This window comes from Opisthocomus hoazin, chromosome 12 (genome assembly GCF_030867145.1).
Source record: "Opisthocomus hoazin isolate bOpiHoa1 chromosome 12, bOpiHoa1.hap1, whole genome shotgun sequence".
Classification (NCBI taxonomy): domain Eukaryota; kingdom Metazoa; phylum Chordata; class Aves; order Opisthocomiformes; family Opisthocomidae; genus Opisthocomus; species Opisthocomus hoazin.
Window position 1 is genome coordinate 5214717 of NC_134425.1, and position 27444 is coordinate 5242160.

The 27444-nt window shown below is 52.3% G+C and overlaps 1 protein-coding gene across 4 annotated transcripts in view; it reads right to left on the minus strand.

Moving 5' to 3' along the window:
- KCTD15 (potassium channel tetramerization domain containing 15) overlaps positions 1-26809 on the minus strand; it is a 43877-nt gene extending 17068 nt beyond the window's left edge. The window contains exons 1-2 of one of the 4 annotated variants that reach the window (XM_075434170.1): positions 26606-26809; positions 20836-21011 (exon numbers count right to left, since the gene is read on the minus strand). In XM_075434170.1, the coding sequence (XP_075290285.1) occupies positions 20836-20999 (164 nt within the window). In that variant the 5' untranslated portion in view covers positions 21000-21011; positions 26606-26809. Of the gene's footprint in view, positions 1-20835; positions 21012-22449; positions 22490-25509; positions 25538-26306; positions 26378-26605 lie in introns of those variants that run through there. The other 3 variants (XM_075434168.1, XM_075434169.1, XM_009945359.2) reach the window with 3 other exon arrangements.
- Between the last annotated feature and the right edge of the window lie 635 nt (positions 26810-27444).

Genomic DNA, 27444 nt, shown 5'->3' on the forward strand with positions numbered 1-27444 from the left:
TCCCCAGCCGCACCTCGGCCTGATCGCCCGACTTGCTAATCTAGTTGCAAATCTAATTAACGTGCCGTTTATTTTTAAATTAACTGTGGAGATATTAAATAAAACTGGACTTAGCAAGTCCCCGCTGAATTCAGCTGAAAACCTGTCTGCCCTCCTACGCCAGCTCCAGGCTTCACTGCCAGCTCTCGTGCCCGTGCCGGCATCCGGCCAGCCTGAGTTACTTACGAGAAGAATAACCAAATGCTCCCCTAAACCCTGATTATGGTACGCTCACTATTTTTCTTCGACCTCTGGCTTTTCAACAGTATCAGAAAACACCATCCAGCTCATGCTGCAACGTTTCATTTATATAATCCCAAGGTTTGGTAAGCCTCCAGGAATTATTTTCTTTTTTGTTGTTATTTTAGGGCCATTTGCCTGAGATGGTTAAAGATACTGCTTTGCAGAATGTTAGATTTTATTCCAGGAAGCAGACAGTTCATTTACGTCCTTAGACACGCGCATGAAACCGTGTGCTGTGCTGGGTTAGACTGAGACCAGAGGAAACACTGACAGAGCGGCTGACGCGTCCGTGCGGTACGTTAACGGAGTAAATTTGCGTGGCCATTGGAAGTTGTGAGATCTTACACCCAGATAAGCGGGGCTGCGGCTTCAACCTCCTCCCCTTGGCTGCCCTTTCTCCACGCAGCCCGCAGAGGCAACGTGCCGGCTGCTGTTCGGCTCCGCCGCGCGTACGGCCAAAGGCTTGCCAACGACAGGGTGCAGGGAACACTGGGCACAAAACTTTCATGGGCTGCCCTTTAATGTAGCGAAGCATTTTTTTGGTAATGAAAACAAAAACATGAATTTTGAGGCCTTTGTGGAGTGCCCTGAGCTGTATTTCTTCACCAGCAAAATTACTGCTGGGGAAAGAAACTTGCAGAGTGTTGAAAGACTTAACTGCCACCCCAAAAACAGAGTGATGAATAGTTTCAGGATTTATTTGATGTTTTAGGGGGCTGCTATGTTCCAAGAACCAACTTCACCGCAGAGGTCCCTTCCAGCCCCAAACATTCTGTGATTCTGTGATTCTGTAATGGTGTTTTCAGGAGGCTCTTGCATACGGCACATGGGAATGGTCCTTCCAGTGACGTTTGCGAAGAGGTGGGAGCCATGGGACAACAGAGACGAGGCAAAAAGAGCCGCGCTTGGATCCCACAGCGATAGACGAGTCTGAGCAAGGAGCACTTCCTCAGCGTTCCCACCTTTTGCAACAGATGCCTCACTTTCTGGTCTAAAACACTCTTAAAAGTTATTCCCAAGATTTGATTTCCAGACCGGGAGCAGACAGAGCTGGGGTCAATCCAATCAATCCAAGCCTAAGGATGGCAAGCTCGCCTCTCCGTTGCCTCCGCCTGCATGGCCAGCTCCTGCCATGCTCACGCCATCTCCTCCCCGCCGCCTGTCCCTCCTGCTCGGTGGGACCTGCCCTGCCGCCACTGTCCTCCCTGCTGGCACCGTCCTCCCCGCCGCTGCCCAGCCGCCCCTCGCAGGGCCCTGCTCCGGCCAGCGCTACGTCCGGCTGCCATCCAGCCTCCAGCCCGGCGGGTCTCGAGCCCCGGCTGGATGCTCTTCCCCGCTCCTCCCAACATCCAAGACACAACCTGTTGATCCCACTTCTACCACTGCTTTGTGCTTCTGCTGTTCCCGCTGAAGGCTTTTGCATTTCCAATAATGTTTCGCCAAAACGCCAACAGGCGAGTCTCTGGCTTTGTACCGATTTCACCGGGATATTCAGATCTCCTTTTATTAGATTAAAAACAAACAACGCAGCCAGCCAACCCACAAGGACAAGAGCGCCAGTGAATTCTTTCCTTCGTTTCTTGGGCAGGGGACGAAGCTGCGTGCTCCGCGCAAGCACCCACAGATGGCTGCTGCCACCCGCACCCCCTGTGACGCCTGCCGCCCCTTTCCCACCGCACCAGGTCCCCGCAGCGCCCGCCGAGGTGGGAGCATGGGGGGCCCTGGGCAGCGGCTACAGCCCCAGCCTTGTGGCACATCACCTCGTCCCTAAACTCGCCCCACGCCGTCCCAGCAGCAGACAGGGCTTTCTGCACCCGACTGCCCCGGGAGCACCCGTGGTATTCCCGAGAGCCACGGCTCCGCACATCCCAGCCCCGCTGCTGGGGGGGTCTAACAGCACTTTGGGACAGGAGGGGTTTTTTTGGGGGAGTGCTTTCTGGTTTGGGGCCAGTTTAGCCATTTTCTCGACAACTCTCTTTCTGAACAGGAGTTTTTCTCAGCAGGCCTGGCTGCAGGGGCTTTAAGAGGGGCACCCAGTGCGGTGGGACCCGTGGGGCAGGCGGTGGCCGGGGCTGTGGTGAGCACCCGCCGAGCCCTCTGCTCCCCAGTGCCGGGGGCTGCAGCCGTCCCATCCCCCCGCAGCCGCCCCGCCAGCGCAGCCACCCCGCGTCAGTAAAACTTGCTATCACAACACTGCACTAAAAGTATTAATTCAAGTAATTACCTGATTAATATTTAACTGTTCAGTGATATTTTTGTCATTCATAATTTAGTTGTTTACACTTATTAAAAATTGATTCTGTAGACACTTCTCCTGCCCAATGTCAAATCAGCAGGGACTGCGCATTTCAGCAAACTGTCGCTAAAATGAGTCTCTCTCCTAATTTTGCAGGAGGAGAGGGGAAGAAGAGCGAACTGCGTGTCCGCGAGCCCTGCCCGCACACAGGTCTGCGCTCCGCTCGGCGCTGTACCTGCCGCTGCTCCCTGCACCTCGTGCTGCATCCACGCAGCGCCGACGCGCAGTGACGCCGACGCCGGCTCTGCAGCTCTCCCCAGGTGTACAGGGCGGCTGTCAGCGGTGCTTGGCTGCTGGGCCTCGCCAGGGAGCCGGAGGAGGAGGAGGAGGAGGCGGTCGTGGGGAATGCTGCAGAGAGGAGGAAGAGGGTTGTGTAGAGCTGGGACGCCAAGCGTGACCTGGAGCTGCCCCACGGGACACGTTAGCAAAGTGTCCCAGGCTTATGAGCAGAGTCCAGGCACTGCTGCTGAGCTCAAACGGTGCTGCTTATCTCTTAAATATTTGCTCAAGGTGGGTAGGATAGATACTGTTATCTGCTTGGAAGAGAAAAAATGCTGTGAACTGGAGCAGAGGTGCTCGAGAGACCGGAGCGCCCGACGCTGCGTCTGGCACCGCCGCCCGCGTCGCTGCGGCTGGTGTGAGCCCGTGCCCTGCCCTGTCGCAGGGCAGCAACTGCCGGGAGGGAGCAGGGGACGCGGCTGCAGCCCTGCCCGCGGGCCGAGCCGGCTCTCCGCTGGCACTGTGACATCCCAGCCGCAGCAGCATGGTCTCAACTTGTGTCAGGGGAGGTTTAGATTAGGTACTAGGAAAAATTTCTTTACTGAAAGAGTGGTCAGGCATTGGCATAGGCTGCCCAGGGCAGTGGAGGAGTCCCCATCCCTGGAGGTGTCCAAAAACCGTGTAGACGTGGCACCTGGGGACATGGTTTAGCAGGCATGGGGGTGCTGGGGTGACGGCTGGACTCGATCTTACGAGGTCTTTTCCAACCTTAATGATTCTATGATTACTGTAGCGTTTTTCACATTTCCATTATTTTTTACTGTAAAACCGATCGGGTTTGTGCACAAGTTCCCAGCAAAGCAAACTGTGATGGAGGAAGCACCTGGAGCTGCTTTCCCTGTGGAGGTGTGTTAGGGGACATGTGCCCTGCACGCCCCGTACAGCGAGGAACGTCGCTAAAGGCTGCGTCTGGCTGCACTCCGCGTTCTGATCTGCCTCAATTTATAACCGCAGCTATAATTAGGGTGAAAGTCCATAAACAAACCTCTGTTGTACAGTTCTACCACACCTTCACGCCCTGTTACCTGACCGGTGATTTTAAGCCATTCTGGGGCTTCCCCTCATGGGAAAGGGCGCGAAGGAGAGGCAGCGTCTGCAGCGCAGCGGACCTGGCTGCGGCACGCTGCACAAACGCTGTGCGGGCTCCGTGCACCCTCACAGCTCCGCCACGGCTTCCATCCCGATCAAAGATAACATCTTGGCCAGCCCAGATTGCTTCGGGTGTACGCCTGGCTCGGGGGATGTTCGAGCTGGGGAGAATTTGTAGCAAGCATCTTTTAAATCTTTTATTTGCACAGTGGTGGGAAAAAGTGCGTGTAGGGGAGAGTCTGAGTCTGAAGTACAAACCGCTGCTCTGCCAACTACGAAATCCAAGCAGCCACACGTGCTTTGGGACTGGTTCACGTGCCCGAAGACACAATGAGGTGCCCCAAAGTGGGTTTCTGCCAGAAGCACGCCCAAATCAGGCACGGATTTGCAGTCCTGGATGGGGTGCAGGCACCAAGCCTGCCGTGTTAGGCAGGTCACCGCTCCGCACGTGCTCGAGCCACCTCCACCACCTTCTCCCACCACTCCTGCAAGGCCGGGGAGAGCAGCCGCATCTCAGCAGAGCATCCTCAGACGCCAGCATCCTACGGGCATTGCCCAGCCCCGGACCCCTCCACCCTGACAGCACAACTGAGCGACCACAGAGAGCCAAGTGCCAAACTGACCCGTGAAATGGGGATACCAAAGCCTGTACCCCAAAAGCCCTCTCTCAGTTTTTATCAGGAAAAGAGCATGAAGTCGTACAGTCCGATCTCAGCAGAGGGATGGAGGAGGCAACTCACAAGGTAACAGGTTTATTCATCTCTGGTTCCTGTCACCTTCTGTTCCTGCCTTCCAACGCTGATCCTGGAACGCCATAGGAGTTTTTTGAGCCATATGCTCACTTTGCAGTGCTTGTGAAGGATATTACACTCATTAACTATTAAGCACCTGAAGGAACTGCAGCATCTATTACCTAGATTTAATACTTCATATTTTGCTGTTCAGGCTAGAATATCTTTTTTTGCAATAGATCAGAGCTAGTCTATATAGCATCAACATGTATTTTTAAAAGTCAATAATCCAGAAAGAACATTATCATCTACCACGCAGAATCATCCTTAGGAAGTTCTGGAAGGATTTATTTTTCTCTTTCTATACTATCACTAAAAAGCAAAATTAGATATGTAACAGATTTTGTAGTTAAAACAAAGGCATGGACAATTATGTTTTCAGTCCTCTGTTACTATCAATTAAAGTCCACTGAAGCAACAGGTAGTAAAATCCACTGAAGCAGACATTACATGTTATTGCTGAAATACCACAAAGCACTCACGGTAAGGAGAGGAGATCCTACAGGTCTTTCTCTTCCGCCTGTTGCTGACAGCCAATCTCCACACTTACGACACTTTGGCGAGTGACTGTTTGATACATAATTTCAAGGAAATATGTATGTATTTTCAGATTTTGATACCTGACACTTATTTTTTCATTTGCAGAGACAGTATTGCTTATACATAAATTAGCAGTTAAGACAGAAGTTGGAAATGCTAATCCCAGGTAGAGAAGCCAGTGTCTTTTCCTGCATTAAACGATTCTCTTGCATTAAGAGCAACCCTGGTCCCGCACCCGTGCGGCCAACCACCCCGTCCGGCCTTGAGGGAGGAGGAGGAGGAGGAGTGGTCAAACAACTACAACGAGCAGACCAGCGACCCAGGGAACTGAGGCTCCCACGTGCTTTCCTTTGCAGGCGTTTCAGACCCCTTCCAGGTTTACAAGGGGATTAATCCCAAGCCCTTCACCTCACTGGGATACTGGGGCTAGGCCCACCAGCTCTGGCCGCTCACCCCACATTTATCAGCAGCGTGTTGGCCGCCCGGGGCTGGGCTTCTGCCACCCGTCTCGCGGGGACTCAGCAGCTCAGGAGCAAAGCGCTGCTTAGCCATGAGGAACGGCGGCAGAACCCAGCCCTCCGCCAGGCTAGCCATTTCATTTTGCCTTATTAAAGTAGCACTTGTATATTTTAGTGTGTTATTTCAACAGCTATAAAAAGACTTCACTAAACAAACAGTTTCTAGTATGTTAATTGCTGCATTAGGAATCCTTTCATTGCATTCGGTGTGTAACCACAGTTACAGGCAGGGGAAGCAGACACGTACAGACAGAACAGCGCTCACTCGCTACGCACATCAGCATCCCGCCACATTTACTTCAGCCTTCAGTTACGAAACTGGGCTATGAGGATGATGAGGGCACTGGAGCATCTCTGCTATGAGGAAAGGCTGAGGGAGCTGGGCTTGTTCAGTCTGGTGAAGAGAAGGCTGAGAGGGGACCTTAGAAATGCTTATAAATATCTGAAGGGTGGGTGTCAAGGGGATGGGGCCAGACTCTTTCCAGTGGTGCCCAGCGACAGGACAAGGGGCAATGGGCACAAACCGAAGCCTGGGAAGTTCCAGCTGAAGATGAGGAAGAACTTCTTCCCTCTGAGGGTGACGGAGCCCTGGCCCAGGCTGCCCAGGGAGGCTGTGGAGTCTCCTTCTCTGGAGATATTCAAGACCCACCTGGACGCGGCGCTGTGCAGCCTGCTCTGGGTGACCCTGCTTGGGCAGGGGGTTGGACTGGGTGACCCACAGAGGTCCCTGCCAACCCCGACCATTCTGTGATTCTGTGAAATGCATTTGCTGCACTTAACAAGAAAAAAATGTCACTTCCAAATACAGGTGGAATTTGCATTTCTCCATCAGAAGTTCCCCAGGTGCCACCAGCACAGCTTGTCCATCCGCTGCGACGGGGACAGTGACAAAGAGCCTCCCATGACTCCTTGATGCCTCCCCACACCGCTGGCGTTCGCTCGGCCGGGCTGAGCTGCCCGCGGAGCAGAGCTCGCCGCCGCTGCCGTTCACGCCGGGCCCGTTCCGCCACCCCCCTTCCGACCGAGCAGTAACTGCCTGCGGAGAGCCAGCAGGGCAGAGCCTGGCCGAGGTGCGCAGTCTAACAAAAGTAACCAAATAGCATTACAATATAACACGAACCCGCAAAACACAGAACTTGTTAGCGGTAGGAGCTAAATTAGCCTTTCAGTGAAACATGCCAAAGTCCAGGTAACTGCACAGAAGCGCAAACACTGTGGGCAATACCGACCTGCTCGGGAACTCCTCTCTCCGTGTTCAAGTGTGGACATACATCTGAAGTTAAAGCAGCATCTGTCAGCTGGATTTCCAGCACTAGCATTTCTTCTAGTATAAAGTTCAGGTTACTTTTGCTCTTCTTGTGTCTTTTACTTCATTCTAACCGGACTAATGTCTAAATAATCGGTGAAGATGATTAAAAATACTAACACAAACTTACATGGCTAGAAGTATCCTATTTTTGTCATGCCATTGCTGCCACTGCTCTGACTGGAGCCTTGCGAGGGTTCTTGGCCTTTCATGTTTTCTCAACAGAGAACTTACACCAAATTCTGGCCATGAAAAATCAATGCAGGAGCAAATTCTTTAAATTAAAACAAACTCCTAAACTAGCACCTTGGCTTCCCAAAGCGTTCCCTAGTTTCCCAGAGGCCCTAATCCTGCAAGAACTGCATTTCAGTTCAAACTCTGTGGGATTTGCGGGCGCTCGACAGAATTAGGTCGTTAATACCCGAGAAGATGCACAATTCAAATACAACATTCCTGCCTATACAAGCCTTTTCTTGCTGTTCCTTTAAGCGTCCCTTCCCCCTAGATTGTGGTGCTAGCAGGGTCTCGATGGGAACAGGGGTGCACCCCACGCCAGCTCCCTCGCTCCTCGCCTACTTGCTGTAACTCCGGCTGGGAGCTAACTCCGTGTTTTTACCAAGATTTTCAGACCTGACTAGATCTGGACATTGCTCCATTGTCATCGCCCACATACAACTGGGCATGCTGGGAGGCTGGAAAACATGCAGATACTAGTTTTGTTTTAATATAAATGGGCTAAATCCTCGCTCATTGAAGTCAAGAGCGAAACTCCCACTGGGACTCAGTGAAGGCAGGGAAAATTTCAGACGTAACTCGTTTACCTCTCAGGCTGTGCGCCCGGCCCTCCGCACCCTTTGCATGTGTGGGTGCTGCGAAACCAGCACGCTGCAGCCCACAGCGGGAGGGAAAGGGACGGAGACACGCCGGCCGCACAACCCGTTGTAAAGCATAAACGGTGACAGCGAAGGCATTCGCTTTGGTACCTGCTGCTCGTGCCAACAGCTAGCGTGTTTAAACTGCTTGAGCCACAGCCCTTTACTTCTGACCCCAGACATACAAAAGCTCAGCAGCTTTTCCCAACGATCCTTTTATTTATTTCCAGATCCACAGGACTGAGCTCGCAGACAGGGGCTGCCGGGGCCCTGCGGTGCCCGGGATGAGCAGGAACACCGACGCAGAGCGGCAGGGACGCACCAGCCTCCTGCTCAAAAGCACGCGACCACGCTGCCTGGGCGGGAGGGTGGTACGCCGAATCGTGGAACTGCTGAAGCTCTTCTGTTGCCGAGAGTGACAATATGGAAAAAATTGGCTCTCTTACATTCTTCCTCTATTTGCTTTTCCTGCAGCGCATCCGTCCGTCCGTCACTACACCCATCCCGCCCAGTCCCAGAGCGTAACACCGCTGACGTTACACCCCTGCGCGCCACACCACAGCTCGCACCACCGCTCGCTCCGGCGCGACGACGCTGCGGGGAGGTACAGGTGGACTGTCACTGGTTCTAACTCTCTGCAAGCAGGTGACTGAGAATTTACATCCACTATTCTTGTTATCACACATAAAATGAAGAATGAATGATGGTCCTGTTTGTTCTTACATTTGATTAAGCTGTACCCAACATATTTTTCCTGGCCATTCACTTCAAGAAACTGAGCACGTCAACAGCGATTTGTGAAAAAGCTATTTTGAAGGGGAAAAAACCACCAAAGCCCATAGCTCCAGACCAAGCAGGAAGTCCTGTGTGACAGCTCTTGCTGGCGAGCCCAAGCCGCTGCCGATGACAGGGAGAAGCGAAGAGGCATTTCCAGCGGGTGTTTTGTCAGCGCAGCCGGAGAGCAGCGACGGAGCGGGAGCGACCCGCCGACACGTCCGCTGGGAAGAGCCCGGCTCCCCGGCCACGCGCCCCAAAAACGGGGGAGCCCCTGTCTGGGGGGTACGGAGTGGGAGCCTGCGCCCAGGAGGGAGACAGCAGTACACCCGCTGCACCGAGGACACCCACCCTGTGGAATTAAGCGAGGCAAAAATTTAAAGATAGTAAGAAAACTGTTAACTGCTGGGTTCTGATGAGATACTGCAAAGCTGAACCTGGCTTTTTTATGCGATGGCGAGAGATTCATTCTTAGATACAGTACTATGGTCATGGGTTTGATTCTGGTCCCAGTGAAGTCAAGGCCAAAAAATCCTTTGATTTAATTGAAAGCAGAAGCAGGCCCCCGCTTTAACCCTTGCATCTGCAAACAGAATATAACTGGATGTGAACAGAAAAGGAAGTATGTTTGGAAATGGTTACAAATCCATGCGTGATTTCCCCTACTCCCCGTCCCCACAAGATTAAAAAGCAGTCACTGAATTTTTTTCCTCATTCAACAGCAGCGTTAAGCACTACTGGCCAAAATTCAGCCCTCGTTCCCTCCCAGACAACCCCAGCACAAGCAGAGGACCCAGTTTCTCTCTATTGTCATCTGCTGATTCCCACGGAGTTCCACTAGCCAAATTTGTCCACGGAATTGTATGTAAGCTTTGCGACGACAGAATTCAGGCAGCGGTCTCCCGGGGGCACACCACACTCCCCAGCCACCAAAGCTGCTGCCTTCGGTGTAAATTGTACTGGCACAACTCGTTGGCGCAACATAGCACGACACCAAAGAGGTTAAAAAGAGTCCCTGGATTTCATTGTCTGCTTTCTCGAGAGGGAGATCTGCTGCTGCAGAAGCATCTCCCAGATCCAAAGGGATTACCTGCGGCGCTGGCAGCATCTGTGCTCCATTAGGAGAGAGGCGTAACGGGAGCCTGCCCTTTGCACCGGGATCCCTCCAGCCTCTCGGCTTTGCGGTGCAAATCGCAGTTTCCAGCGCTTGCCAACCGACCCCTTCCGAGCCTGACCCAGAGTAACGGTGCAAACGCTGCACAACGGCTTCCCAGCACCCGTGTGCAGGCCCCCTTCCAGGTTCTGCTTGACGTGGTCCTCAGCAGACAGAAGAGCAGCAATCCTAGCCTCTGGAGGCATGCCGTACTGCAGCGGAGCGACAGCAACACGGCGCAGGTGAACACCGGAGCACGGCTGCTCAGCCGCTCTGTCCCGGTGCCTGGCTCTGACGGGCAGGCAGCCGTCCCGGTGACCGCATCCGTAAGGAATGCAACCCTGCACGCATGCGAAGCTAATCGCCGTCCCGCCTGGCAGAGCTTCAAGCGAGAGCAAATCAGGTAAAACCAAAAAGCAAACCCTGCTAGAACGTTTACAGGTGTCATTTCTAAGCATCAAAAAATGAAAGTACGCGCTAGTGGCAGCAGATGAGGTGAAGGAGCAGCAGTTTGGTGGACAGAGCATGGAGATAATGAGTTCATAACTCTGGAGTTTAATTCCAGCTCTGCAGCTCCTCCCCGCTATCACAGTGGCTTAGGAGAGCCACCAGCCTGGTGTGACTCTGTATCAATGGAGTTACACCAGGGATGAGAGGGACCGACAACACTTCCCTGTTTCAGTCACTGGATTATGCATTTAATGTCAGCACAGCACAGGGGAACAAGCTGACGTGCCGGGAGGACTAGGTGTACTCACCAATTTATTACATGTCATGTAACAGGGAAACTCGGCCAAGTCGGCGTGGGCAGCAGTGGCACGGGGCACGACCGGTGACAGCTACAGCCCGGCACCCACTGCCCCATCTCGTCACACCGTGCTTGAGAGACCCAGCCTCCCTTATGCTTTCGCATACGGATCCTGTGTGTGCGTGCCCGCATACTTCTTCTACTTAAATATGCACTTTGTTCTTAAAGATTTTGTTAACCCACAAATAGATTAATTCCGATTTCAGTTATACAGGTAGAAACTGGAGTAACTCCTCCAAAAGCTACGGAGCCATCACTCTGGGAAGGCCGTCTGACCAGGAGAGGTACGTGCACGCACCCAGAAGCGCACAACGCTTTGTCTTCATTTGCCTGCTGGTTTCACACCTCCGGATGTTTTTGATACCGAGTACTGTGGATACGCAGCAGAAGCATCTTACTACAGCGTGCAGGCTCCCATGACTCCTCTCCACACATCACACCAGTGTACACCCCTGGTGTAACTCCACAGAGGTCAACAGGGTTGCACTAGGGATTACTTTGGCCAGGTCTATTATTAGGGCAGTTATCAAAAAGAATAGGACTTATTTTGTTTCCATTTAAGCTATGGCAAAACTCTCACCGACTTCCCTGGACGAGAGGTTTGGCCCAGCGTACCCGTATCCAAACCACCTCCATGGCTTTCAGTGCAAGCAGGCAAGGAATTAGTAAGGTCCAATGTATTTTTAAATCTTGGATTTCATAAATGATCACAAGCATGTAGGTCACAATATATACACAGAACGACACCTACGACAGCCACCAGTGGGATCATTAAAATAATTAAGTTAGGCCTAGAGACAAATTCATTTCATAACATGTTCCTTACAGAACAGATACCCCCTGCTTCATAATCCAGGGACTCTGCTTTATAAACTTCCTAAGCAGTTCATGAAATATCCCCCTAAGCAGACCAGGTCTACATGCCATCGCAGGGTCTTTGTAAACCAGAAGTTCATAAACCAAAAGACAGACACCAGTGACGTGCATTCGAAGACCGAAAATGATGAGGTAGCGCCGCCTCGTCTGCTCCAGCGGCGCGACGGCCAGCTACGACCCCAGGACACGGTTCCCAGCACAACGCTACTGAACCCGCATCGTTACAGAACTCCTCTGGAGCTGGATGTGCAGCACATGAAGAACCAACCAACATGGGAGATTCCCCTTTGCTGTAAGCGCAGAGCCGCTAACGCCGGTGAGCCCAGGCATGGGCGCAGTACTTTACGCCGCGCTCATCGGCAGAAACAGCCTCCACAGCAGCGCGTGGAAGTAGGAGACAGGCTGCTTCCATAGCGTCCTATGGGAGTGGTTTCTCACAATACGCTGCCAATGCTTCCACCTTACCGCCCTGAAAACGACTGCTGAGCAGTACCGAGACGGTGCTGCCGGCACCCGAGTGCCCCGTCAGGTGAGCGGCGAGCAAAGGCAACGACGGAAACGACAGAGTACTTAACTAACTAACCTCAAAAACTGCTACAGAGTGCTCAACAAACAAACACAAAGTGTTGAATTTTTGGTCTCCTTGTCTGCTAGCTTCTCTTTCTGAGTTTTAATAAACCAGACTAGTTTTCAACCTGCTGTAACCAGGAAGGGTGGGAATTACTAACGCGCGAAGTGTCGCTCCGCCGCAGTCGTGTTCTCATTGCAGAAGAAAGGGAAGAGTGGAAAACGAGACGAGGTCAGCCGGGTTTCGCACCGAAGCTCCTGGAGACGCCGGCCGGCGTCCGCCTGCAGACCCTCTCGGAGGCGGAGGGACATCCCTCCCGGCCGCAGCCAGCCTGGGTGAGCGGCACCCAGACGCCCGCTCTTCCTTCCCGCGAGCGGAGCCCAGTAAGCTGCCGTCTGCATGGGAGCGCGCAATTTCCTCAAACCCAGGTTTTCTGAGCCGCCGGTGCCAGGCGTAGCAACACAGCCATCATTTTCTTTCTGTAAGTCAGGCGAGTGCGATTTGCTGTCTCCTCCTCTCCGTGACTGGCTTGGGCTGCCCCTTCCCGGAGGCTGTAACGCCCATTTATGCCCAGGCTATGCCATACAACCCAGGCTGCAAAGGTACAGAGAGAAAGAGTAATTTCCCAAAACCTGTTCATCAGAGCCTAGCTAGGCAGTATTTTCTTCTCAGTTTCATTGAATATGCCAACACACAAATAATTCATTCATCGACAGGGCCCTCTCCCAGCACCCAATTACAGCGAGATTTGTTCTCCCAAAGGGTAAACTCTGCTTTCCCCCGCAGAGCCTGTGGGCAGGCCCCCGGCAGCAGCCGAGCCGGGCAAGGCAGCGGCTGTGAAGCCCAGGAAGGAGTAAACACCTTTATCACAGCAGACAGCTCTGCTCTGCTGCAGCTCCCTGCGCGCCAGCTAGCCGGAGACCCGGAGAGGTGGGCGCAGACAGGTCTGAGGAAGCAGTTTCCACACCAGTTCCTGCCCTCCCGTCTCACCAAGGCACGGCGGTGAAGGGTCAGGCTCACAGGGACTGTTCTCCTTCACCACAAAAGCTCCTGCTCCAACTGCAGAACAGCAGCCCTGGGTAACAGAATCACAGAATCACAGAATGGTAGGGGTTGGAAGGGACCTCTGTGGGTCATCTAGTCCAACCCTCCTGCCAAAGCAGGGTCACCTACAGCAGGCTGTAGAGGACCTTGTCCAGGCGGGTCTTGAATATCTCCAGAGAAGGAGACTCCACAACCTCCCTGGGCAGCCTGTTCCAGTGCTCCGTCACCCTCAGAGGGAAGAAATTCCTCCTCATGTTCAGATGGAACTTCCTATGCTTCAGCGGGGAGATCTGCTGTCGCAGTGTATTCCTGCGGGCCGTGCCGGACCCTGAATCCAGGATTTCTTCCCATTCATGAAAGCTAGAGACAGAGTATCTACCATCATCATTCCCAGCTGTAATCACATCCCTACTACAGATTATTTTTATTTTCCACACAGGCCAAGCCGTGTGCCCCTCCGCTGGCACCGGCCATGCCCGGGTGCTCCTGGACCTGGGACGGTGCAGCGCTGGCCAGTCTGCCTGCCAGCAGGAGAAGCTCCTCACCTCCGCACGCTGCCCGGGAGCCATGCCGGACACGTCCCCGCAGCGATGCGTGGCTGCCCACGGCCAGGAAGGCTTCACACCTCTCCAGAGCGCTCGGAAGCGCTGCACGGACCTGCGTGACCTCAGCCAGCAACACCCGCACGGAACGGCAACCCTGGGCTCTGCAAACAGGGAAAGGCTGGTCCATCTTACACCGTCTGATTCCTTCGCCTGGCAGTGAGAGTTCCTTCGCCTGCTCCAGCTCCCGCTCCGCTAAGTGCAACATCCACGGGCAGACCAGGGGAGACAGGGGATGGGAATGGGAAAGGCACTTCTTAAGTGTTTTTTCCTTAAGGGTTCTGCTGGTCAAAATTCCCTTGGAAACCCAAGGCAGATTTGCCCATCAACAACCAAATAACGCAGAAGATTTATCTCTGAATTGCAGGTGCACGAAACGAAACTGAAAATGATTTTAATCTCCATGGAAATCCTTATGTTAATTCGGAAAAGGCGCTCCCTACAACGAAACCCTCCGGTCTTCGGCTCCTTGTTCTCCTCAGCAGCACACGGCTGACCGGCTGGCACAGCGGCAGAGCCCCGGGGAGCCCCAGCGGGACCCGCTCCCCGCAGAGCTGCCGCACCGGTGCGCAGTGTCGGCAGGGGTGCCCGGTGCTCAGGCACCCTGCCCACAGCCTGCGTCTCCGCGCGGGTCCAATACGCAGGAAAAACTCTCGCTCCTGCCTCTTCGGGTGTTTTGCTTTAAAGTCTGTGTACGGTTTAAGTTCTCAATACCTATTAAAATTAACGAGCTTCGCGCTGCAGCTCACGTGCAGGCACATTTTGTAGCGCTTTGCCTGAGCGCGGGCTGCTGGCTCCGACTCAGCAGCTCTTTGCCTTTTGGGCAGCACACAGCAGTTCAGAGCCTGCTGCCACCCCACAAACCGGGCGCTCAGCACCTGACCCCGGCGCGAAAGCGGTGCCTGACCAAGGGTGACACGTGCCACAGCAGCACGCCCACCTGCGTCCCTCACTGTGCTTAGAACCCAGTCACTGAGCTGGCGAGCTTGGGATGAGAGAGGGGCTGAAGCGGGACCAGACACTCCGCGGATGCTGGGTGGGCGAGCAGCACGGCACGGCGGCCGCACAGGGAGGTCTGCAAGACACCGGTATCAGGACAGATGCTGCCAATGTCACAGCAGCCCAGGACTGACAGCAGGAGAACTGACACCGCTCCTGCTCCAGACTGGGACCCAGGTGCTTTCGCAGCCACCAGCAACCTCTGGTCATGAACAAATCTGGTCTTTGCTCCACTTCAACCTCCTGCCCAACATACAGGCCTTGTTTCAGGACTGGTTTACATCCTAACTGCCAACACGAGGTAAGCAACAGAATTTGCTAATTGGACATTTTCTTGTAATAACATCAAGAATACACAGATTTGACGGGAAGACGGCAAACAAGTCATGAAAAGAGCAACTCTAGATTGATCCTCCAAGAGCAAGAAATGTGAGATGCTCTCAAGTGTGCCAGGTCTGGAGAACGACATATCCTAAACACATCTGAATTCAGAACTTCCCTGCTGCCTCCCAAGCAGCACAGAGCAGGACCCAGTGTGGAGCCCTCAGTTCAAAGGACGATGTGGAAAATCTGCCTTGTAGATCTCAGTAACGGACGAGTTTGAGCTCATGAATCCCCCACCTGGCTATACAGACAGTGCCAACAACCACGTTCTGCAGGGACAAGAGAGGGGCCCGAGAACCTGGCGAAGAGCGTTCCCCTGAATGCGGTCCAGCGGGGTGCGACTGCAGGAAAGGGGGGAGAAGCAGAAGACCCCAGGTGTCAGTGCTGAGCTCCAGCAACCAGCGAGATGGAGGTGCCGGAGGAAAAGGTAGGGGAATTACAAAGCACAGAAACCCGCAGAGCGGCTAGAATCAGAAGGCTGTGCTTGGTAGGAGAGCTTGTGTGAGGATGGGTCTGTACAAGAACAACAGTTTGTTTTGACAAGAAACATTCAGAGGAGAAGACACGTGCTTTAGGGGACTCCTCTGTAAATCCCCAAAGAAGTCCATGGGTTCAGAGGGAAGCGAAGCAGGGATATGCCTGGAAAACTCTTGCTATGTCTTGTACCAGCTAAGGTCACGTCACTAGTTTCTGAAACACTTAATAAAGCCTGTGCTGGTTATGTCTGGCAGACAGGGCCTCCAGAGCAGTGGGTGGTAAAGCCCCGGTGTGCTAAGAGCCGAGCTCAGGACACGCACCACGTCAGCACCAGCTCCAAGGTGCTCCACAGGGCCAAGCAGCTCCGTTTTCCTGGGAGGTAAGAAAACCTTCAGGAACACCCAGAAGGTTGGGTGCTTCAGGTCACCCAGGCAGAGGAAACGCTGGGAACAGAGAGGTCCAGCCCGACAGGTCCAAAACACGGCGCGCTGCAAGCTGTCGGGGGGAGCTCCCACCCCGGGCTCTGCGCACCCACTCCCTTCCCGCCCAGACGTCACCCCTGCAATTAAAACGATTCCCGCTCGCTTTCGTCACGTGACTAATGCCACGGAAAGCACGGCCTCTCACAAACACATTTTGAACAAAAGAACGTAGCTATCTTTAATAGAGGGTTATACAACAAACGCTAATTAGCCAAGAACGTACGGTAAACATATTTACCTTTTATAGCAGAACAACTCACAAAGAGCTCACAGCAATTCTCCAAGATAAAAACGCTACTCAGGGCTGTGGAAAGGACAGGCTTCTGATGAAAAATCTTGTTCTGCTTTCTAACAGAAATTCAAACTGGTATCAGGATTTCCAGTGAAATGGCGAAGCTGGGGCTTGCTGTGGCGCACAGGGATTTGGAACTCCGTTTCCACTCGAAGTCAACGAGATGCCCGCCACCGAACTCGGCGGGAGTGAGACTGGATGACCTGGCACTGTCTTTGGGTATTCCTGGCTGCACGTTAGGAGCTTGGACTTCTGGTGTGGGGTTGGGTTTTAAGTGTAAGAATATGTCCTGCTCCCTTGGACAAATACAATTTGCAACTCGCTTTATAGATGTGATAGAGCTTTTGCAGCCTTTACAATCTGTCATATAAATCCATACTCAAGTGTCAACGTGTGAAGGGGCTGCTTCAGAGGTCCTCTGGGTGAAAACACGAATGCAATTTCTAGAGGAAATGCTCTCAAAAATGAATAATCTGTCTATTTAGCCAGTTACTTTAGAAATAAGATACTGATGGTAAGAGTCACTAGACTGAATTCAACAGGGTTTATTTTTTTTTCTTTCTACCTCTAACTCACAACTACTAGAGCCGGGAGTTTTGGTAGGAGAACTTGCTGAAAATAAACCACTGAAATTGAGCCTCAGATCCAGGTAAGACAACAGCAGCCTCTTTGTACCGCCAAAGCTTGTTAACTTTAACGGCAATTTGGGGTATGCACGGAAAGCAGCTTCAAGTAGCTCTAGGAAGAGGGACTAGTAATACTATTTCTGAGATAATTTCCGTGATGATCATCATTATGCTGTTGTTGATCAAAATTCTTTTATGTGTTTCTCCTTGTCCTTGCCTGTCACCCTCGGAAATGCCAGCCTTCTGTCTTGTAGGGTGTTTCATTCAAAAAGCCAGCTGGAAAGGTGAGTAAGAGCAGTGCAGAAGGTGAGCGTTACTGATTGAGAAACCGTCTTTGACAGTGGCTGTTAACCCTCTTCTGCTTCGTCACACCAGTTGTGCCCTGCTCCTTTTCTTCTTTTTAGATGAGAGAATTTATGTAGCCTGCAAAAAATTACTGGAAAGAGGGTGTTCTCCTCCCTTTAATGCCTAATCTGGCACCCTTTACTTATGCAAATTTAATCAATGGACAAATGCTCCTCTCTCAGCAGCTGCACTAATACAAACAACATCAAAGACCTTGTCAAAGCTGCTCCGAAACAACCCCGGGATGACTGACACGCAAGACTCGGCCTCAGACTTCACACCACCAGCCGTGTGCCCAGGTGAGCCAGACTTCCAGACCACCGGGGTCCTCTCCCCCCGAACCAGAGCCAGCCCCGGGGCTCGGGCAGCGCCCGGCCGAGCCAGCCCCGTGGGCTGAGCACCGCCAGCCCTCACACATTACAATGAGAAATGTATCACGCTGCCTGCTGTCAGGTGTAATTTGTGTCATACCAGAGGGGTGACTGGAGAGCAGGTATAGGCAGGAACTGGTCATACCCATACTTGCTCCTGCCGGGCCTGATCTGGCAAGCTGCTGGGAGCGCTTCCCTCCCTTGGAAGCCAACGTGAATGGGGTTTGCTCAGGACCTAACAGGATCGGGCCTCCTCAGAACACTACAGAAGGATAAACACAGTTTGATGATTTAGCTTTTAACGTTTTCCGTCAGCGTGTGATGTCTCTGTGTATGCATACCCTGACTGTATTTATAGACATGCTCCAAAGCTGTATGTGCCCTTAAACATACACGTACAGTGTACACGCTGAAAGCGTACTTGGGATCTCGGAGCGCAGAGAAAGAAATAGAGGTCGTAGCTCAAGTACCAGGAAGTTTATTCCCACAGCTTTCAATTTTAGTGAGCGCAAACTGTATTTTATGTGACTGGAGCTAAGATTTAGCAAAGCATTTCAGCATATGCTTGCATCTTTTGCTGAACACACCCTACAAATCTGTTTGATTTCTCAGGTTTCAAGCTTTCAAGCTCATGCTGAAACCAAGAGTTAAATGGGCTGTCCAGAATAACCCAGAAAGCTCTGCATGCGGATGAGTGTGGCCATGCCTCTGTACGCGGCCATGCACGCTACCTCTGAGCAGAAGCTGACAGGGCTCTGGCATTACTTCCAGAATTCTCACTCCAAAAAGCTGTCTCCTTCCTCCTGCACCTCTGCGAGACCCGGGACTCCTCTCCCAGCCAGACCACTGCGAAGACAAGTCTGTGCCTTACGGGAGACGCACACCGGGACAGCGAGGCACCGTCAGGAGCTCCGACCAGACCCACGGCAAGCACTCCGCCTTAACCGGGACGGAGAGCAGGCCGGACTCAACGGGCGGTGAACAACCAGGTCTACTATGCGGCACTGTAGAAAACCAAATTAAAAAAAAATTAAAAAATAAACAAATATTAAGGTGTACCCTCCATCCAGCTTCATCATGTACAGAATGTATGTCCTGCTTGGGATGCTGGCAAAGGGTTATCTTTTGCTGTAAAAATATACATGGTTACTACCTAATCTTTGCGGTTTGCAGGTCTCGTCCTGTAAGCTGTTACTGCAGCGAGAACTGAAGTTCCACCAGCTGAAAAAGCATTCAAGCCTTCTGAGATCACACGGCGATACAAACGTAAGGCAACACACACCGAAACATCAGGCAGCACGTGAGCTCTGGTCACAGCTCTGTACTTAGAGTTTAAACAAAGCACAAAACCTGAAGAAATGCACTTCTGTTCTTTAGCAAACAGAAGAAAACAGAGCTTAGAGGGGTACTCTGTTCTCTTTAAATAAAATCTGTGAATTTACGTATATTCTCCCAAAGCTTCCATCACCGAGGTTTTTATTAAGCAAGTCTGATATGGGGCATATTTTAAAAATAATGTCAGCAGTGATATTTTAAAATGTGGAAGCAGATGTGCTACTTCATTACAACTGCTGAATCTTCTCTCTATTTTTTTATACTGTGGAGCATTTGTCTGCTGCTCTGTTATAAATCTCTCCCCACTGAACAGATTTCCTTTCTACGATTAAAGAAGTACCACACAGACATCATTAAACAGACACTGTCCAGAAAAATCACATTGTTTTGGCCTAACCATAAAATATAGGTATTTTAATAATTTTTTTCTTTTCCATAGAGGATTTCAGCAGCTCCCTCTCCTTGGAATGAAATCACAGCCATATGCTTTATGACATCAGAGGCATTTCAAGGTGTCTCCATAAATGTCATTTACTGCTTGGGAACCTGCCAAATCTGTGCAAAAATCCCTAGTTCTTTTAAATGAAAAATCTTCAAATGAAACTAGAGCTTTATGCTGGTTATCATACCGAAAAAAAAAAAAAAAAATCGATCCCTTTATGGAAATCCTGGCTGTGCAGGCGGCAAACACTGGGCACAAAACCTGCTGACCTGGGCTCCGGTTTGCTGCTGAGGCAATGAAAGTCTGCCGGGCACCCTGACCCTGCGCACCCACACCTTCTCCTGGCTGCACTCGGGGCACTTGCTCTGCTGAAAAATAAGCAGTCTGAACCACGAAACCTGATCTGATCTACTGATCACAGCTGTAGATCAAAATCAGGTGTATCCTGAAGGAGTGCTTCAACAAATATGATTTAACCCTTAGAAGAGTGGTCCCTCCCACGTTACCGTCCCAGGCCTGATGCTGCCCGGGATCCCCCAGCCTTCACGGTGCCCAGCGCCCCGCGGGACTGGGAGCTGGGCTAATCATCATCAGACGCTATGTCATACACAGCGATGTACCCTCACGCCACAGCTACTCAGAATTTGACGCATCCGTAGTCCACTCTGTGATAACACTGGCCAGATCTGAACAGCTCCTGTCAGACATGCCACCAACGTGCCCAGCGCCGATCAGCGACCGTGAAGCACGCAAGGATTAACCCAACCTGCAGCCGGAAGCCGACAGAGCAGGCCGGCCAGCCACTGCCCAGGGCATGGCCGCTGCCACGGAGGCACGCAGCTCCCGCGGAGGAGGCACGCAGCTCCCATGGGGGTTAGGATCTGGGCTGGCCCACGCAAGCATCCGTTGGTCCCAGTGCAACAGAGCTGCTCCGCTTTCTTAAAGGAAGGAAAAAAAGGATTTTTTCCCCTGAATCTGAAGGCAAGAAGTTGCTTGGTAATAATCTAGGGCAGCACACCAACAGGTGCTTCAAACGTATCGGCAGAGTGCAGAAGACGTTGAGAGAGAAAATGAACAGGCTCTCTAAATAATACATAAATTTTGCAGGCTTTTTTTTCTGTAGAACCCCAGTGAAGCTACTGTGTAAATCGGAACCTGAATTATTCATTACTGGTGAATACATAACAAATGGTATTTCGCACTGAAACGTTCCTCACAGGTACACGCGTCTTCCTGTGCGACAAACAGAGACGGGCAGCAAGCCCGACAACGGCGAGGTCTTACCGGGAGTCCGGGTACTTTGTCAGGGTAGCCAGGCTGCTGGTGTACATGTGTCCTCCTACATCGATGTGCACGGGAGCGTTCGACTTGGTGAGCTGAGCCGGGAGGGGGATGCCTTGCGCAGCCAGAGGAGAAACCGGGGACCGTGTCAGAGACAGACGGGACATGCTTCTTCCCTCCTGCGAAGGGGAGGCAAAACAGAACAGTTTCTCTTAAACGCAGCCGTGTGTTACCTTTCTTTCCAGTGTGATCACAGATCTAATCAGATCATTTTTGCATCTGCCTGATCACATATTCAGCTAACAAATTATTGCCACCACTGTAATTAAGTGTATTTGCATCATTTTCTTCAGAGTACCAGAGGGGAAGAGAAAGATGCTTATTAGCAATAAGAAGTCAAGAAAAAAATTTTTCAAGGTGTCAGCCTCAAGGGGCATAAAACAAACTGCAAAATTCTAATTAAAGGTCGCGGGCTTATGTGTTAGATGTGAAATATCCCCTGACAAACGAATAACCAATTTGTGAACTGGGATTCAGGGGTTTTTGCAAGTTTCTTGCAGTAACGAGACACCTCTAAATTAGTGACTTCCTCAGTACCTGAGGCATTTAGTTTATACATGTAGTAAATTTCACATCAAACTAAGATCAATTTCCTGGTTTATTTTCAATAATTGTGAAATAAATGGATAATTTTCAGTTAAGCCTTAATATTAGACATAAAGAACTAATAAGCCTTCAAACTGAAGGCAATTAATGCCTGGAAGCAGCAAAAACGGGCAGGAACATAAACTGACCCATGCTTTCATGACAAGATGCGTTAGAAATTACTGTACAGTCTGGCATGTGAAATCGCAAACTCAACAATCCACCTAATGTTTACTGCCCCGAAAAGATTGGAAAATTAGTGAAACTTCTGAACTGAGTCCAAAAAATCTTCAGCTGACATACAAAGCAAAAAAATACTGAAATGTCTTAAAAATGAACAGGACAACCACAGCAAAAGAAAATTCCTCGATTCTCTTCTGCAGGAAAAGCACAGCTTGTTCTGCATGAAACGTGTGTCTCAAAGCTGATTTCAGTTAAATCGGTATAGACAGCATACACGTCAAAGGGAAAAAACCGTTTTATAAAAGTTTAAGAAAACGTCCATCCATTCTCCCCCTTATGGCTAAAGCAACATATGCAAAACATTACAGTTGAAGACATTTCTGAATATAATCTAATTTTCTTGGTATTTTGTTCTGCAAGCATGCTACCAAGCATCCAGGCTCCCTCTTACATCTGACAAGCGCTGTACATGCAGCATTGCAAAGTGAATTCCCATTTCTCCCACATTACTTTGACAATGTTTCTCAGAAATCTAAGGCTGGTCTCGCCTTTCTCCTAGCAGCAAGTACGTTGCACAAGACGCCTGGCTACACCACTCGACAAACATACAATTAGCAACACTCCTCGCAAGAAAATAAACACAAAAATCGTGAGCTGTATAGAAAGGGATTGAAAAATCTTAACGCATCTGGACAGCTTCACAAAGTCATCGCAACGTCTCCATTTGCTGTGTTTCATCTCGGTTGGCTCCCAAGAATTCCCTGCATCTACAGCACAGAAATACATCACCCCATTCCGAATCCACATCCTTCTCTCTTCGGAGGCTGGGCGGGCACCCGCACTGCACACGACGCAGACGCCAGCTCTGTCCTAGGACCGGGTGCCAGCCGGTGCCACCTTGGGCGCTGACATCGTGACTAGAGCACCACCTTCGCGGAGAGGGAGCGAATCCCTTCGCGACTGCAGACGCCGCTTCCCTGTTTCCCACAAGAGCCTGTTGCGGGCAATCTTCGGTAAACATGGCATATAGCATAAACAAAAGCACTAACTTCTAAAAACAGCTTTGTATGCAAACACCTACAGATTCCAGCGAGGCGTTTACTGAGCTGTGGGCGCCTCGTCTGTCTGCCAACACAGACAAAAGGGGTTTTCTCTTACCAAAGAGCACCGCAAACTCATCTTCACTCTCTGCTCCTTCACTTCCACGCAAGGGTCAGAAGATCCAGGCTGAATGTCAACCCTGTCTTTGTTCAGACCCCAACTGTTACCACTAAAGGTACAGACCTCGCACGGTACAGAGCTGCCTCAGAAATGAATCGCGTGCGGTTTCACAAAACAAGTACCTAATTAGCACTCATCTGCACCCCTTGTTACAATTTCCAAATGAAATCAAAGGACTTCCAGTCCTCTGTAAACGCGTCTTACATTTAACCATGTCTTGAAACACCGACTTCAGTTCTAAAATATGCACAGATAGCTAAAGATCAAGTGATCTGAATCTATTTGTGCATATTTAAACACTGCTGCTATCTTAGGATTTTGTTTAATGTTAGTATACCAGCAAATTCCTTGATCTGTAAAGAGTCTGAGATTCTCAGTGAGGCCATACTCACACAGCAGATATTTAATTTATACTATTCACTGGAGGGACCTTTTGAACAATCCTCTGCTTTTGGCATCTCTCAGCTAGAGCATGTGTTGAAAAAACACTTAATTATAGAAAATCATTGGGAAGCTAAAATAGTTCTCAAACTTTTATGGCTTTTCATACTTACTGAGGGTGCCATTGGCTTTTTGGGGGAGGGGAGGAGAAGGGGGACTAAAACACGGGCTTTTCCCCTGCTTGGAGAGGATCTGTATAAAAAAATGAATCCGACGTTTTTATTAAAGTTGTGGAATTCAATCATTTTCATATGAGCAAATTATCAAGTGGCATACTGCTAAGCGCTACATGAAGGGCACTGAAAGCATTCCTATTGCTCAAAAAAAAACCCAAAAAACCAACCCCTATTTCTTAAGGTACCGTAGACCTGTTTCTAAAGACTCTTTCCTCCTCTTAATGTAAAACGCAGCTAAAATTCACCACACTAACGGACTTATTTTATGCACAAAGCAAAATCCTAAATGTATTTATCCAGTGAAAGTCTTTATACACTTATTTTCCAATACTGACATGAAAATTAAAACCTCAGGGGTGAACATGGCAGAAACACTGACAAACTTCATTTATTAAACCGTGCAAAATAATCCTTGCTCGTTAGTTGCCTACAACAGGCGACAGCATCCCAACCAGCGGCACAGGCAATAACCCTGCTCCGAGAAGTAAGGCGGGAACCTGCTGAAGGTAAAATCAATAGAGCCCAAATTCTCTGAATATTTAGTTTTTCAAACCAAGATCTTTCAGAGCCAGCTTATCTTTTTCTGCCTTTCTAAGCTAACTGCATAAGTACCGCTTGTAAAAACTATCTGCCCATGCAAAGTGAAATAATCACAACGCCATGCTCATTTACACACAAAATGATTTTGTGTCCCATTGTGCTCACAGTTGTTCAGCTCTCTAGGGGTGATTAAACCAGCTATGCTGCTACAGCTTGAGATGATTTCACTGAATCGTTTCTCCATGAAGTTGCTTCTTTGCTAAGCTGTTATTTTAACCATAAAAGGTAAACAGAAGGCAGTTGTAAGAGCTCCATTCAGCTCCGTGCCCAGGGCTATAACCCTAGGGCAGAGAATGCTGAAAGACTGCAGAATTTTCCAGGGTGTTGCCTTTCTTGCTCGAAAGCCTTCAGGAATACTGTTCATTTAATAGACACTCTAGACGATACATTTCAGATCCTGCTAAAAGAAAAGACTTCAAAAGTGGAAGAACTTCGGGGCGGGCGAAGCTCCCCCACCTCTGCCGACAGCCCGGGGCCGGGGCAGCCCCCGGGGAAGGCTCGGCAGGGGCCGGCGGAGTGGGGCAGGGCCGGGGGGGGCTGGGGGGGGCCGGGGGGAAGGTGGCCGGAGAGCAGCAGGCAGCAGCCCGGCCGGGAGAGCGAGAGAAAAGGGAGCTGAACGGAAAAAGGAGGCGGCTCCGAAGGAGGGACAAAGTTAAATCAAGGAGCAGGCACTTAAAAGACTACAGATGGGAAGCAAGGCTAATTAAGGATGTAAAAGCGCTTTGTTTCTAAAGTTTATTGTTGCCGGGATAAAAATTAATTGAAACTAATGCTGTTATTCACTCGTGCAGTTTAATTCCTTCACGCACGTTTGAGACGGGCGATGAGAGCGGCGGGGTTGGGGAGGGGCCCCGGGGCAGCGCTCTCCCGCGGGGCCGGGGCCCGCCCGGAGGGTCCGGCCGGCAGCACCCCGGGGTCAGCCCCTGCACCCCGGGATCGGCCGCTGAACCCCGGCATGGGCAACAGCACCCCGGGGTCGGCCCCTGCACCCCGGCATGGGCAGCAGCACCTCCGGAGCTCGGCTGCCGGACCCCGGGATCGGCCCCTGGACCCCAGGACCGGCAGCAGCACCCCCGGAGCTCGGCTGCTGGACCCCGGGATCGGCCGCAGCACGCCGGGATTGGCCCCTAGACCCCGGGATCGGCAGCAGCACCCCCGGAACTCGGCTGCTGAACCCCGGGATCGGCCGCAGCACCCCCGGAGCTCGGCTGGTCCCCAGCCTGGAGCCCCGGCTCGGCGGTTCTCCCCTCCCCCGAGACCTTCCTTTCCCTCTCCCTCTCTCTCCTTCCCGGCGGAGCAGGCGAGGTGCAGTCCCAGCCGCCCCGGGACGCGGGGGTTCCCCGGGGGGGTGCGGGGAGGCTGGCGGTTCCCCGGGGCGGTGGGGGGGCCCAGCCCCGGAGCTGGCCGTTACCTTTGTCCCTCGGCCCGGGGCCGGCACCGCTCGGGTCTGGTCCGGCGCCGGCGGCAGACGGCTGCTGGCGCCCCGAGCCCAGCCTCCAGACAAAGCCGGGGGGGGGGGGGGCACGGGGCGGGGGGCCGCAGACCCAGGGTGGCTCCCGAATTAAAAGTCCCTAAAGATGGGCGCACACCCCCCTGAGCGCCGGCCGAGCCGCACGCCAGACCCTGCCCAAAACTTTTACGGGGGGGAAAGGGGGGGAGGGAGGGGAAGGGGGGAGCTCCCTCTGGAGCTCTGGTTACCCAAATAAATTAAAAAAAAAAAAAAAAAGCTTTCTCCTCCCCCCCCCCCCCCCCGGCGTCTCCAGCCCGCTCGGTGCCGGGCTCCCGTCACCCAAACGCTTTTCCCGGCTGCCGGCCAGGGCCGTCCCCAGCCCGCCACGCACCCCCCGCCCGCCGAGCACGCTGCGTGCCCGCAGGTAAAACCCGGCCGAAAGGGAGGGGAGGGGAAAGGAAAAAAAAAAAAAAAAAAAAAGGCACAACATGGCGTCCTTTACTTATTCCCACATAACAAGAAAGGAGATGTCTTAGATGAATGCGGGGGGGGGGGGGGGGGGGGGGAAGCAGCCGAGCCCGCAGCCCCGCTCCGCGCGGGGGGGTGGGGGGGTGGCGGGCATTAGCCGGGCTCACGCGTTAATTGCGCAGAAGTGTGCCGCATCGCACGCGGGAACGGCAAGGCAAACTACCGCCCGGAGAGCTCCCGCGCCCGCCCGGCCCCGCAGCCCCCCGACCCCCCCCCCCCCCCCCGCGTACCGTGCGGGGGTCGCGGGGGCCTCCCCGGGGCGCGGGGCCCGGCCAGCGCTGCCCATGCCGGCGCGGGGCGGCCCCGCAGAGGGGGGGGGGGTCCTGTATCTTTAAGCGGCCCCCGCCGCCGCGCAGCCACCGGCCCCGCGAGTTGGGAGCAGAGGCACTTTCCGAAAAAAAAAAAAAAAAGAAAAAAAAGAAGAAAAAAAGCAAAAAAGCGGCGCGAGCGCGGCGCGCTGCGATGGGCGGCCCGGCCCCCCCCGACCCCCAGCCCCCCACCCCGGCTCCCCCCCCCCCGCCGTCCTTACCGTGAGCGCGGGAGCGATGTGCGGGCCCCGCTCCGGCTCCGGGCGCTGCGGGGCTGCGGCGCGGCTTCGGGCTTTTATCACTATCTTTGCTCCGCAGATCCTGCTGTGATTATTATTATTTTTAAAGCTGCTCCCTCTCGCTCGCTCGCTCTCGTCTCTCCGCTCTCGCTCTCTCCCCCTCTCTGTTTTTGCTGCTTCTTTTTCTATTTATTTTGTGTGTGTGCGTGTGTGTGGATGTGTGTGCGTGAGGGGGGGGGGGGGAAAAGCCTTTAAATGAAACTGCCGAGGCTGTTATGAGAAGAAAGGCAATAATCCCGTCTCTAAATAACAGAGGGAAGGGAGAAGAGGAGGAAAAAAAGCGAATTCTTGCTCAGGGCTTTGCAAACGCCCGCAGGGCAGAGGATTAGGCTACAATTAGCTCAGCCCTTTGCTCTCGCCCCAGCTAATTTCGCGATGAAAATTGGATATTTTTCCCCTCCTTTTGGTGAAGGTCTCCAGATTTATCCCCCCCCCCCAATAAAATAAAATCCAGCCCTGGGAGAATGACAAGAGGCCGGGCGGCGGCCTCCGGCGCCGCCGCCCGCAGAGCCCCTCCGCGCTGGGGCGGGAGCCCCGCGCAGCCCCGCGCAGCCCCGCGCAGCCCGGCCCCGCCGGGGGATAACGGTTCGGTGCCGGGGAGGATCAGGCCACTGTCACGTCCTTCAACAGACTTACTGAAAAGAAGAAGGAGGAAAAGAAGAAGGGGGGGGGGTAAAGGGGGGAAAGCTGATTTTAATCATTGTCATTTGGTCTGATGTAATATTTCCCCGGGCGTTTTCAACCAGGCATAAATTTTCGGC